General features: G+C 45.8%; 1 protein-coding gene and 1 pseudogene across 1 annotated transcript in view; both read right to left on the bottom strand.

Moving 5' to 3' along the window:
* The window catches only part of GNA15 (G protein subunit alpha 15), a 44623-nt gene extending 30165 nt beyond the window's left edge, over positions 1–14458 (bottom strand). The window contains exon 1 of the mRNA XM_083158294.1: positions 14314–14458. Coding sequence (XP_083014420.1) covers positions 14314–14458 — 145 coding nt within the window. The remainder of the gene's footprint in view (positions 1–14313) is intronic.
* LOC146045396 (U2 spliceosomal RNA) lies at positions 9558–9690 on the bottom strand (annotated as a pseudogene).
* Positions 14459–15047: the final 589 nt, after the last annotated feature.

The following is a 15047-nucleotide window of genomic DNA, read 5'->3' as shown; positions in this document are numbered from 1 at the left end:
CCTTTCACACCAGAATCATTCGAAGCCCACTCAAGAGTTCTTCAATATGATACTGGTCTCATGTAAATTGGTCAGTTGGTTCCGAAGATATAGCTGGTTGGTTAATGGTATCACACTCATATGTATCACACTCCTAGACACTTCTAGGTATCGCAACAGGCCGGGGTGCTCACAAAAAACAGCATATAAGCAGACAAGTACAATGAGGGCACTCCCACGGACTTCACAAAAGGACTCAGACACAGCGGCTAAAGGTGCTAACGTTTTGGGATTTAATTCCCTTTTTCAAAACATAGCATGGGTGCAAGTTGAGGCACCCTGCATTCATTTGTTTGTCTCACTGCCTCAGTGTGTTACCTGAGCACCGTCCGTTTGGGACCCCCCTCCTCTTGTCCATTTTCTATCCTCACTGGGACTGGTTGCTGTGATTTTCATATTTTTATTTAAATTTTTTTTTTTTTTTTTTGTTCTATTGTGCCTCTCACTAATTGGATTGGGTGTACCATACACACCATCAGATATGGCTGATGAAGAGAGCATCGGACAATTCAATTTTCCTTTAGGCGATATACATTCCCTTTCTGAGGCAGAGATTCATGCCATAATCCTGGAAGGTGGCATCAATGATGAAGAGGAATCCCTTGCAACCGATATTATATATAGAGATCTCCTGCGCCTTAAAAAGAAGGAAATTGATTATCATCTTCATGCTCTGTCGCTCAGCGACTACTATAAATCCAAAATGATCCCTCGTGGATTCCGCGTTAGGAACTGCCCGACGATCGGGCGCTACGACCCCCAGTTCTGTAAACGCTGGATTGGAACGCTTAATAAATGCTCCTTCGACTTAATGGTACTAGTCGTGGAGCAATCATCGAAGGAGTTAGCATCAATTAAAGAAAAAATTTCTAACTTTGAAACTGTCCACCTAGCTACATTGGTAGCTGAAAAGGAAACTGACTGGTTGGAGAGGCTGAAAAGCCAATTGGCATCTTATAAAAGGGAGCTTATCCTTTTCAAAAAAGAAAAGTTGGTTAAAGTTCAAATGGACTATGACAGACATACTGTCTATAGGTGGTTGGCAGGCAATTCTGGTGAAGATTCTTCTAAAAAAACTTTTTTTCGTCGCAATAAACGACGCCCGCAGAGGAATATTGATCAATTTGATTCCGGGACATCAGCGGATGATATCAGCTCCAACAGTGAGGTTGATCAGCGCAAAACTAAAGGTGCCAAAGCCGGCCCTTTAGGGAGGCATCCCCAGAAGGGTCGAGGTGGCCCCAACCTAGACGCAAGAGGCGCCATACCCGAAGGGGGCAGCAGTGGAAGAGGAGGCGGACGCCCGGGTCGCCCACCAACAAATCCGAGAACATAATATTCAATCTCTCGTCCCATGAATTATCTACAAGTGAGATTAAACTCCTCAATCATGGACTTTCTTTCGTACCCTCTGTCCCCTTCAATGATTTCCAGTGGCAAATTGAGAAACATGAACTGGTCAGAAAAATAAAATTACAAGATTTTTTCTCTTCTCAACCCAGCTCTAATTTACCAGCTAAACTACCTTTGCCACCGACTCTAAAAAAGTTTGCACCCGCGTCATCATTTGAGCCACATTCCAACAACGCCAGCATTAAATCTTTTTCAAGAATGCTGGATGCAGGTTTACCTGATATAATAGAACGCTCCTCCAATGTCCACCCTAATCTCATGCCATCTGAACGGCTGGCATTACAAAATCTAAGCAACAACAAAAACCTCATTATTCGACAGGCGGACAAGGGTGGGGCTGTGGTCCTCCAGGATCTGTCCGATTATCATTCAGAAATAATGAGGCAACTGGCTGATGTCGACACTTATCGTCAGTTGACAGTTAATCCCACTCTACAATGTCGACAGAAATTGTCCAACATTCTTCAGATGGGCGTTGATGCTAAGATTATTTCCAAGGATATACAGATTATCTTAATGCCGGATTTTCCTATTACCCCGTGCCTGTACACACTCCCTAAAATTCACAAGGGTTTATCCCCTCCCCCGGGACGCCCGATTGTGTCGGCATGTGGGTCCTTGCTACAACCTTCAGCTACTTATCTGGACAGCATTTTGCAGCCACTCATCAAGACACAACCGACTTTTCTTTTGGATACCACAACTTTTTTACAGATTCTTCACCAACTCCCCAATTTGCCCGACAATTGCCATTTGGCCACTATTGATGTGGTAAATTTGTACACTGTCATTCCACACTCCATGGGTCTTACTGCTTTGAGACGTTTTCTTATTTCTTACAGTGATTTTGATTCGGTGAAAATTGACTTCTTGGTTGAACTCATGGACTTAATTTTACATAACAATTTTTTCATCTACAATAATATTTTTTATTTACAGCTACGGGGCTGTGCAATGGGCAGCTCCGTAGCTCCGTCATATGCCAATATTTTTATGTTTTCTGCTGAGTTTGATATTTTTTTGTCTGATTCTTTGGTTGCAGAGCATTTGATTGTATTCAAAAGGTATATAGATGACCTGTTTGCCATCTGGCAAGGTGACATCGCTTTATTGCACAATTTAATATCTCAACATAATACCACTAATAATGCAATTAAGTTTACCTTTGAGACCTCAAATGTGGAGGTCCATTTTCTAAATGTCAAGGTGACCCTTGCTTCAGGGAAAATTACTACCAGTGTGTACACCAAGACAACCGACCGTAACACCATGCTATCACCAACAAGTTGTCATCCCCGCAGTCTTGTCATGTCACTGCCATATTCTCAAATGTTGCGCTATTTTCGCATTAATAGCGATCGCGCTAACTGCAATCTCCAGCTCGATGCTCTTATCGATAAATTTTTGGCACGTGGCTTTAATCGCCAAGACCTGTTGGCATGTAAAAATAAAGTCCTACAACTTAACCGTGAATCTTTATTACAATCTAGACCTAAAGATAAAACAATGTCTAAGATTATGCCCTGGGTTAATCGGTATAATGTTGTCTCCACCGATACGACCACCTTGGTCAAAAATAATTGGCCCTTGATTAAAAGTGACACGACTCTACCGCTTGGTGAGCATCGCATTATGCCCTGTTACTCTAAGGGTCGGAGTTTAAAGGACATTCTGGTTAAAACCAGTGTTTCCTTTGACCCTGCACCTCAAATCACGACATGGCTGGGTGTCAATAGAAAGAAAGGCTGTTTTAAATGTGCATGCACCACTTGCCAATTTCTCCTGACAGGTGATACCTTTAATCACCCCCACACTGGACAGGTTTTTAAAATCCGGCATTATTTAACCTGCAATTCTTTTTTTATTATTTACCAGTTGATTTGTCCGTGCAGTTTGTCTTATATAGGCAAAACCATTAGGAAATTTAAGGAGCGTATGACCATGCACAGAAGTACAATTCGACAGGCACTGACTTCTGGTGCCAGCGAACACCCTGTAGCGAGACATTTTGTTGAGCATAAACATCCTCTACATAGTCTTAGATATAGGATGATTGATTGGGTGCCTCCTAATATCCGTGGTGGGGACCGTGGTACCCAATTGTTGCGCTGCGAAGCGCGGTGGATACACCGCCTTAACACTATTGCGCCGAAAGGCCTTAATGAGCAAATCTTGTTTGCTGTCTTTCGTTAATGCTGCTATGTTTTTACATGTTTTTCTGGCTGCTATTATTGTATTGTCTTTTTTCCTCTTTATCAGTACTGTCTCTGTTGTATATACCGTAATTATGTTTATTGTTTGGTTTGAGCTGCTATGACATTGCTATATTTGCTCTTATTTATCTTGCAGTTGCTACATATTTTGTACATCTTATTGAGAAGTGAGTCTGAGATCGCGTGCAGACAGCGTTGCCTGCACGTTTTTGTAAAAGTCAGCCTGTGATTGTGTGCAGAGAGCGCTACCTGCCTTTATTTTTTCCAGCTCCCCCTTCCCACACTCTCTTGTAATTTTTGGTGTTTTTCCCTCAGTGAAGGAGCTGTCCTTGTTTACCGTTTCTATGGTAACTCCACTCTCCATTCACTGTTCACTGGCTGAACAAGTGATGTCATCATATGGCGTCCTGTGGGCGTCGCCCCAATCCTTTGGTGTCTCAGCCTCACTCCTCTGGTGTAGTGTGCTATAAAGGTATGTTTTTATCTTTGTTTCTGTGTAACCTGACGAAAATTTGAAGAAATAAATTGAAACGTTGCTGCTATCTCCTGTTGGCTAGCTTTGTTCTGGATTATAATTGCCACGAGTGCCTCACCGCAAGTCTCCTACTAATCCTTTGTGTAGGCACCGGCGCCGCTGTTTTTGCTGTTACAAGGAGTGCCAAACCCCTGTCCTATATATATATATATATTTAATATATATTGCCTAACACAATTATTTTGAAACACATTCAGGAAATGTTTATTATAAAAAACTGTTTTCTCAGCTAAGAATATTGCACTATAAGTACATATCGCAGTACAATCAGCCAATTTTCATCAATAGAAGCGGTGAACCACCAAAGTGGAATCTTAAGATGTCAGCAGTACAATCATCAAATCAACAGTACACGCCAATGCATTTCACCAAAACATGACTTCATCAGGGGTAAATGTACAGTAAGTTTAAGTGATACAACTATCAGGAGTTATAGATGCATTTCCTCATACGGGTATATTTCAAAGGGTAATGTATGTGTCAATTTTGATTGTATATATTAATAATCCGCCAAAGTTATTTTTTCAAAAAGATTTAATTAGTGAGAGTCCTTTAATTATCTCAGATGTATGGAATGATCACCTTTTGACTGAATTAGGGATAGTCAACCATGCAATGACCCAGACTGAGGATACGTTCACAACAAGGCTTCTAAAATAGGAATCTTATTTTGGAAGCCTTGCTGTGAACATATCCTCAGTAAACCAGGCACGGATTTAGGGGGGGGGGGGGGGGGGCGAATGTGGCGATCGCCCCCTAGGGTATAAAAAAACTTCTGCCGTCAGCCAGGACACCACGCAGTTTGGGCTGTGTAGTGATGTCACTGGCAGGGCAGACAGAGTTCCATGGCTAGGAGGAGGATTGCTGCCACTGCAGAAGGGGAGGAGTAGCTGCTGCTGGTCTCTCCCCTCACTCTCTGGGCTGCCACCCCTCCATCCCCCGCTAATAGCCCACTACTGCTCTTTCCTGCTGCCAGCGTGTGATGCCACGTCCCGGGTCTGATCTGCCGGACATTCTGGGTATTACTGGACAGGGGCGTAACAAGTACTCACTGGGCCCCATAGCAAAATTTTAAGAAGGGCCCCCTTGTACAGTGTGGGGATAAAAGGTGTCACAAAAATATTCACACAGGGTTAGGAGGGTACACAATGTCATACATGGGAGGGGGATGTTTGGCAAGTACAGGGTGTCAAAATACACATACACAGCAGAAGGATGTAGGGGGACAGGGTTTTATATACACACGCACAAGAGTAGTGTGCTACAGGGGGGTCACACACACAGGTATAGGGGGTACAGGGGCTCTGACACTCAGTGAGGGGGGTCACACAAAGGGGTTGCGGGGTCACATACCAGGGGTTATGGTGGTAAGGGGCTCAAGGTGTCACACACATTGGGATAGGGGTTACAGGGGGGCATATACCAGAGATGATTGGGGTTTGAGGGAGTCACACACACAGAGGAAGAGGGTAGGGTGGTGATAAGGTTTCACAAATACAGGGGGGTACCACACGGGGGGTAGGTTGGTGCAGGGCTCACCAGGCACTTACCAATATGTGGGGTAATGATTTACAATGTGTCAGTGAGGGTGTCGCCTGTGGACCCAGGCGCAGGGTGAAATGGCAAGGGAATCCAGAATGGGGATCTAGCATGAACTGCAAAGCACGATGTCTGTCTGGTGGGAGAGCGAAGCCGGCCAAGCACCACTCCTCCTCATGGTGCAGCTCCTGGAGGAAGAAGGTGCCGGGTCTACTTAGTGGGGGAGAGGGCAGCTTAGATCTCCGGCGTTCAGCGGGGGTGGCGGAGCGGCTCTGATCTTTGTCATCAGTGGAGGCGGGGAACAGAGCGTTTATGATCCCTAGTGTCTAGGGGGTGACATATCATCTCTGATCTCTAGCATCGCCGTCTAGGGGGATGTCAGAGCAGCTTAGATCATTGAAGTCCGTGGAGGCAGGGGAACAGAGCATCTCTGATCTCCGGCATAGGGGGGGGGGGTGAGGACAGTGCGGCTCAGGTCTGTCCGGGGAGGGAGAGAGCATCCCAGATCGCCGGTGATGTATATTCACACTCAGAGGCTTCATTTTCACAGTCAGATTCCGAGTCCGGAAGCTAGCAGCGGCGCTGACACCAGTGCGCAGTGGTGTACAGCCAACATGCGCGCATTGATTATACTTGTAGTACACTCAGGCAGCCGCGCACTGTCAGCTCCGCTCCTAGCTTCTGGAGTCTGAAAACATAGCAGCTTCAACTACTACCGCCGTCCTCCATCTAATAAGTGAAATGCTGGACTACCATCTATAGAGGGTGCAGTGGGTTGCCTTGGGGCCCCCCAAACTGCCGGGGCCCATAGCAACTGCATCCCCTGCACCCTCTATAGTTACGCCACTGTTACTGGGTAAGTGGTAGATTTGGGCAGGGGGCAGATAGCCGTGTGGGTTATCTATCTTCCAGGGAAAGGCGTGGGCTCCCTGCTATGCGCAGTAGGTTGGGCCCGGAGCATGGGAAACAATGTGGTGAACATGGGAGGAGCCAAAAAGTGGGAGGGTTAATGAGTAGAGGGTATTTTTAAACCGCCCCCCTAGATTTACAGTCTAGATCCACCCCGGCAGTAAACTAAATGGCACCCCAGTAGAGGACCCCATATAGGGTGAAAGTGCAGGGCTGTGGTTTCTCAGTCAGCCAGGTGGGGCAGTTATAACATGTGCATAGAGAGTTAGATTTGGGTGGGGGGTTTGTACTTCAAACTGATATCTATATTGCAGTGCAAAAATAAAGCAGCCAGTATTTACCCTGCACAGAAACAAAATAACACCAAAATGAAACTCTCTCTGCACATGTAATTACATCTGCCCCACCTGCAGTGCACATGGTTTTGTCCATTAGAGAGAGAATTTGCTTTTGTGAGTTAACCAGAATCAGGCCCTATATGTAAAATGACAAAGGACACATTTGTATTTCAAGAGACAGCTGTACAGAAGGTGAAATTGTGTAATGCTAACAAAGTGGTGACACTGATGAGAAGCGGTGCATAAACCAGAGCGAGGATTGGGAAATGAGGAATTTCTCTCCGGCAATGGTGGCACATTTGCATGAAATTGTAACAAGGAAATGTAATATGCCTCTTACATAATTGTTATGGGCAGTGTTCTGTATAGTTTATTGGCTGTAGTAACATAACGTGCAGAGGCTTTTTATTATTATTCAGTGGTTGCACAACAATGATTAACTGGCACAGTAACTGCAGCAAAGTATTGCCAAAGGTTACTGAAATTGTTAGATGTTTTGTATATTCAGACCCTGTTGAATAGAGGCAGCAACAGAGGATTTAAGGCGATCGGCCATAAAAACATAGGACCTAATTCAGACCTGACCATTGGGCTGCGAATTCACAGCCCAAGATTATCGAACAATTACATATGTGCACAGACGTGCGGCGACTCCCTGCAAAGAAAGCACCTTTTTTAACCATATTGTTACATCAAGCCCTACTGCCTTAGCCTCTACCACCTCTGATGGGAGGCTTTTCCATTTATCCACTTCTCTTTCTGTGTGATTAACTTTTCCTTTAGATTTCCCCTGAAGGGTAGGTTGGAATACTGTAGCTTCTAGTACTTCTCTTCATTTGAAGAATGTTTCTCTCCTAGACCTCCTAGACCCTTGATCTATATAAAAGTATCTATCATTTCCCCACTTTCCCTTCTCTGCTCCAAACTATACATATTGAGATTTTTTGTCTTTCCGGGTAAGTTTGGTGATGTAGGCAATGCACCATTTTAGTTGCCCTTTGTATTGTCTCGAACGTATTTATATCATTTTGGAGATATGGCCTCCAGAACTGGACACAGTACACTAGATAAGGTTGTACCAATGACCTATACAGTGGCATTATTACTTCTTTTTTTTTCTGCTGCTAATTCCTCTCCATATGCAACCAAGCATCTGACTTGCCTTCCTCATTGATTGTTACATTGCCTACCTGCCTTTAAGCATACTTGCCTACCTTAAGTGTCTCTCTGCAGCTTTTCCAGGGAGCAAGGCTTGCAGTCATTAAGAACCACTCCCATTACTGTGAATGGCACAAACCGTGGCTCTTCAGGGACGGGGTGGTACTCAATGATGCAATGTAATTGAAATTTGACCGCCGGAGGAAGGATGTGCTGGGGCTGATATGGGTTCCCCACTAAATGCGGGAGGCTTGTCCACCCTTCCCAGAGGGCCGGGTGGCGGACCCAATTTTTGCAACCCTCCTGACCATTCCGGGAGGGTAGGTAAGCATGGCATTGTGAGTTTGAAGAAACTCAGGGAGCCCAAGGTGTGCTCCCACCACCAGTGCTGTGCCTAAACATGTGCATAGGGGTCCATGCGATTGATGGACCCTCTCAAAAAGGAGAAGGGCCCCGTTATTCCCCTAACCCCTCTCAGCCATAAGGCCGAAGAGGGGAAAAAAGGGATCGGTGGGTCCTCTTCGCGGAAGCTTAGAGAGACCCGCTTTTCTCAACCACCGGAAGGGTCAGGACGGTGGGTCCTCCACACCCGAAGGTTTGGAGAGACCCGCATTAGGCTTCCCTCCGCCTTGCAGCTCGGGTTGCCCTCGAGGGGACCGAAGCTCTCCCCAAAAAAACATGACACACTACAGAAAACAGAAAACGTGAAAAGTGCGCAAACGTGGAGAGAGAAGAGAAATAAATAATAAAGAAGACCCCAGCCAGAAGGCCGGGGTGGGGGTGTGAAAAATTGTCCTACCCCATCCAAAAGGACGAGGTAAGGACATACAGCCTAACCTAGAGGGGGAAGTGCGCAGTGCAAGTGCTTACCAGTGCATGGTGATTTTGGGATCACCCATGCATGTTTGGCACCCCCAAGTTTGCCCGGGGGCACAGTGCAGCCTCTGACTCCAGGCAGCCATCCAATCAGCGTCCGACCAAGTGTTTCTCTGCTCACATTGTAGGGCACTTTCCAGCCCCTGGCATGGGAATGGGTACTCCACTGGGCTTTTCTAATGACTCCCTTAGAAGTTGAGGCCCCCTCGGAAGAGCAATCTATTTAGTCTCAGTGTTTCTCCGATCCCAAGGTTAAGGTACTAAGCTGGGCTTTTCGCGGTCTCCCCATCAGAGGCTATGAACCTCTGGAACAGGAGCCATTTACTCAGTCTCAGCCTTTCTCCACTCCTTGGGAGTGGATACTAGACTGAGCCTTTCGCTGTCTCATCCTTCGGGGGCCACGAACTCCGTCAAGAGAGCCAAACTACTAGGCCCAGTGTTTCTCCCCCCTCCTACCAGTGTGTTTACAGAAACAACACCTCCTACCACTGGCAGAGGTGAAGGTACTCAGTCAGACTTTTCACCACTCCCAGGCATGAGGGGTCCCAAACCCTCCGCCCATCAGAGCAGCTACTCAGTCCAGCCTTTCTCTATTCTCTGCCAGAGGCCAGTCCATACCCACTGATAAGAACAGATACTACACTTGATCTTAGCCAAAAGGCAAAGAAATGGCACTCATGCTGTTACTCTCTTCTGCCCGTCTGCCTATAACACTGTTGGATACCACGGCACACTACAGTTTATATTTAACAACACATTGCATTATAGTTCACATGAGCTATATACATTTAAGAGGCCTTGACATGGGAGCTGCGGTCATTGCTAGCCAACGACCGTTTCACCAAGGCTTCCTCAGGGCATCAAACTGTAGTGTGCTGTAAAATCCAACAGTGTTATAGGCAGACGGGCAGAACAGAGTAACGGCGTGAGTGCCTTTTCAGGCTGCAATAGCCGACACAGCCTTACTGTGCCCGGGATACAGGACACTAATATAGGCGTTCAGCAGCTTCCACGTAGCCGCTATTAAAAGGAGATTGATGGCGTGGGTGATTTCTTAGGCTTTAATAGCCGACTCACAGCCGTGCAGTGCCTGGGGTACAGCCTTCACAAAGCCGCTAATATAAAGAGTGGAAGAAAGTGACATGCAACTGCACGGTGCCCGGGACACACGGACGCCTAAACAGGCATCCAGTAGCGCTTGTAATAGCTGCTGACATAGTCAGCGTGAGCGGCTTATAATAGCCGATTCAAGTCGGGCTTTCTTTGTGTGATACATTCACAAGCATTGGGCTAGCAGCACTCTCGTTTAGAGGTAAAATTGCAGCGGGTGATAGCCGCTAGCAATCTCCCTTAAACGAACCTAACGCTCAGCGGCAGTATATTTGATATAGCCGTGTGATCAATTCAGCAGAGCGGCAGATAATTATTCTCTGCACATGAATATGTGAGCAGGAAAAAGACTGCTAACATAAATATCAGTATATTACCTGATATAGTGCAGCAGCTATACTGTTCAATTAAAAATCAGCAATAAATCAGACTAAAACCCGGCTTGAAATAACACTGTGTCTGCTTCCCCAAAAAATACTATTAACACTGTTGGTAAAGAGTATAATTAAATACATGAATTAATAAGCCACGTGCTTAAACTCTGTATACAGTTGTGTCAGATTTGGGCATATCAGGCAAGAGAGGACTGATTGAGACATTAAAGTCAGAACAGCATCTCCAGTTCTGATGGCGCATTGAAATAAATACGACAAGCAGGACACCGATATTGTAACAAATATTTGGACACAAATTGTATCCACAAAGCACATTAGCAGATCAGTAGCGCACGCAGGGGGGGTTTCCGAGTACCCAGAACCCCCCCCCAGAAGTCTAAGGGCCCTAGTCTGAAAGCAGAGGGTCCCCTCTTTCCATAGGTACAAGAATTTTAAAAATCGGCCCTTGGGAACCGAATATATATGACTTCAAAGCAGTGGTCCCCATCCAAGCCTGTTAATTGCTCTTCCCAGTCAGATATTTCGGGTTCTATCTGACTTAGAGTTTTTCTGAGGGTATATTCCAAAAGCCGGGACTCTCCCCCTTTGAGGGACACCAGTATCTTGTCTCTACTGTTTCCAGAACCAGAGATATCAGCCTTCCAGCAGCTGGTTACTGCTCCAGCTCCACACACCTGGTATGTAGTTTTATATTCTCGTTGGCAGATTGCTCTGCCTCCTGAACTCTGATCCCCAAGTCCCCAGTACTATTTGGTAGGTTGGATTCTCTAGTTTTTAATTCCATTACAATCTAAGAAATCTATTTCCGGGAACTGGAGATATCTGCAGTCAAGCAAGCTGTTATCCCACCAGAAAATTATGAATAATAAGCGTATTAAACATCCTCTACCACCCTGGAAGTTATGTATCAGGGCCCCTTCATTCAGCCCAATGCCTCCTCCTCCCACCTCATCTCCCACCATCTGTGCAGTAAAGGGGTAATTAGTGGAAATTACTGATCCAAGCCCTACATGCTGAGCGGTTGATATAATACCCCCTACCACCCGCAGGACATCAAAGCTTCCCCCACACCTACCGCTGGAGGATCGGTAGGGGCCCCGATGCATTGCTATGCCCAGCGGCCTACACTGCTGTTGATGCCCCTGTATGTATGTTTGTGTATGTATGTATGTATGTATGTATGTATGTATGTATGTGTGTATGTATGTATATATATATATTTGTTTTTATTATTTATATACATTTGGCAGTGGCGTACCTAGATATTCATTGGCCCCATAGCAAAAGTTTTTAAGGGCCCCTTATTTAGCAACTGATGGTGATAAATGTATGTAAAACATATTACTTAAACATGGGCCCCCTTCAGCTCTGGGCCCCATAGCAGTTGCACCCCTTGCACCTATGGTAGTTACGCCCTTGACATTTGGTCTATCTATAATACTTTAACTGACCCGGCATATACTGGGTCACCTAAGTGTCCATTTCCGTGCTTTGCTCCGCCCCTCTGGAAACCCCCTTCTGAAAATCCTGCGTTTGCCACTGCAGATAGTAACATTTAAAGCGATACTGTAATACATCAGAAGCCTAGAGGGACAAATTAACCCTGCAAAGCCAGGACAGGGTAGAGCAGTGGTCATTTATATTTTAAATTCTATATCTTTTCCTATTTCTTTCTAATATGTTAATATTTCACCAATTTTACTAAGTATCATTAAAAGTTATATTTTATTAGTTATACTTTGACTTTCAGTGCACCTATACCATACCTACCTTTTCTTGTTAAAAATTGGTGTCTGGGGTGGTCTGGTTCCAGACCTTCCTATTCTGTGCCACCGGATGCTGGGGGCCATCACTGGTCGCTGCCTGATGTGGGGTGCTGCTTTGGGAGGTCAGTTGCTGTGGCCAGGTAGGTGCTGGCTCCCTGCAGCTCTGGCTGTTGTTAGGCGCGCTGAGTGCTGTTCCCGAGCGACACTGGGTACTGCGGCCAGGTGCTGGGTACATAGGTTGGGTGCGAGGCCTGGGCTCTCCTTCTCTCCTGTGGCCACCTGGACTTGCGGCCACCAGGACTTGCGGAACAAGGAGCCCACATTGGGCGTGGAGAGGAGAAGTGCCTGGTCCCTGGTGAGGAAGAGGAAGCCCGGGGTCGGCGGTCAGGGTGACGAGGAGGAGGAGAGTGAAGCTGCGTGGCGAGGGGCGGGAGGAGGAAAAGCAGCAGTGTGGCCAGCAGCGGGTGGGAGTAGAGCAGAGACAGGGACGGAATGGTGATTGACAGCTCCAGTCCCCGGCACCCGACAGCAGCGCCCGGTGATGTGGCTGCCGGGTATCAGGCACTGCTGTCGGGTGCCGGGGACTGGAGCTGTCAATCTCCGCTCCGTCCCTCCTCGTCGCACTGACCCCCGACCCCGGGCTTCCTCTTCCTCTCCAGGGACCAGGCACTTCTCTCCACGGCCAATGTGGGCTCCTTGTTCCGCCCCCCTACTGTGGAGCCATCAACCAAAGTCCCCTGCCGTGATGCCCCATCACAGGGGTATTACACAGGCACAATGGGGATCCACGGGCACAGAGGGGAGCGGGTGAGCAGGGCGGGGGAGCCGGCGGCAGAGCTCTGGTGCCAGGTGACATGTCGGCGCCCGGAGCTGGTGCTCTGCCTCTGGTATGAGCCCATGCTTAGGATGTGGCTAGCCGCCACATTGGTTTTTCTAACCATTAGGGAGCGCATGGTCTGGGCTCCTTCATAAATATATATTGCAAATACCACCACACTATACATGATAATATACCAGATTAATGCACTTTAGAGAATACACCATAGTTCTGTGCAGTACAATGTACCAGTAACAGTACAATATATACTTAGTGCAATTAGTGGAACCTGATCCCTAAAGGAGCTGCGGGGCCCACAAGGGGTTTCCCCAATCCCCCTGTGGGCCAGTCCACGTTGGCCGACTATGTCCTTGTTATTTAGTACAAGTGTGCATAAAATTCCTAATTTACTGTATTAGCAGTGAATCATTTCATGAGCTATTTGTTGCTGCTTTAGAAATTGATATTAACTGAAAAGCAGTTAAATGTGAAAATGATATTCAGGGACAAGTCATGGGACTCCACAGTACTCCAATCCCCTTCATGCTTCAGTATTAGTGGATTATATGCCCCCACTCAGTGGCAGAATGTCCCTGGAAGTTATTGTAAGATGTTGGTGAATATGGTTCAGCATACAACATCTGGGCATAGTGGAATTTACAGGCCTGTACAGACAGCCAGGCCATATGAATTTTATTATATGTGACATATCAGATGGAGACAATTCCACTATGAAATATCCACTTGGCAGGACATTGCTAACATTATGCAGGAGTTTTTCACTCATCACCTCTCCCAAATATTCTCATTAATTTCTTTAATATCATTGCCAACATTTATCAGCAGCTCACAAGATATCACCTAATTCTTATTGTGCAAATCTAATGTGTTCACTGCTGCATTCGATTCAGTATCGATTTCAATCTCCTGCCTGAAGGATCAAGAACACTGTGAGATTGAATTGAAATCAAATAGCTAATCGAATAATCAAATGGAGTAGAAAAAAACTTCAGAACAGTTCAAATAGGCCAAATCTAATCAAAATCGGAATCGAACCATGTGTATGCACTATTACTGTTAAACTAGGTCCTCTGGACCCCACACAGTCCATGTTTTGCAGGTCTCCCCACATAGAGAACCCTTGTGTTAACATATTAGTGCCATAATATATAACCATAATAATAAGGATTATCAGTAACACTTACCCAGAAGCAGGAGTTTCAGCTCCCTATGAGCTGATCTCTTGTGGAATTTAAGCATTCTGTTAATCTCTCTGTTAATAGACAGTGCCACTTTGTCATCTTCAGACAGGCAAGGAGGGCAGAAGCACCAACAACACCACCACGGCATATCAGAAGTAATACCAGTTGTGAGCACCTTAAGTCCCCAAACCTCTACATTCAACTCCAAAAATTGACCTCATCTCCTGGTAAATTGTCTAGACAGCTGGATACAGTCAAGTACTCCAAAACGTTCTGTCATACTGTACGCCTGGTTTTTAATTCCTGTTGAGCTGTGTGGACCGCCTTGTTTGTTTTATAGTAAATCCAGTGATGATCGTTTTTCTAAAGGATCTACAAAAACAGCAACATAAATATTCCAAGAAAGTTGACCACAAATTTGAAAGCTGCTGTATTCTAGTCCTCCTGATAAAAAAATTGCAGTTACTATTTAATTAACAGCTCACATAGTCCACGCTCTGTCCATAATAGATACTTCAATGAAGTGTTTCAGGAAATGAAGTCAGATCCAAGTTGGGGAAACAAGTTTTTCGAGCTGACAGGTGTCAGCCGCACCTGTGTTTTGTGCTTCAATCCATCAGAAGCTGGCAAAACAGGTTATTAAAACATAGCTGCCTCCGTGCCTACAGGTAACACTGTCATTATTAATACAATATAAAAGGAAGACACAGAGGAAGAACAATTGGCGTTACTATCTG

Source organism: Crinia signifera, chromosome 1, assembly GCF_055691185.1.
Source record: "Crinia signifera chromosome 1, ASM5569118v1, whole genome shotgun sequence".
Lineage (NCBI taxonomy): Eukaryota > Metazoa > Chordata > Amphibia > Anura > Myobatrachidae > Crinia > Crinia signifera.
Note: the sequence above shows the minus strand (reverse complement) of the source record. Positions and strands in the feature narration are given on the sequence as shown.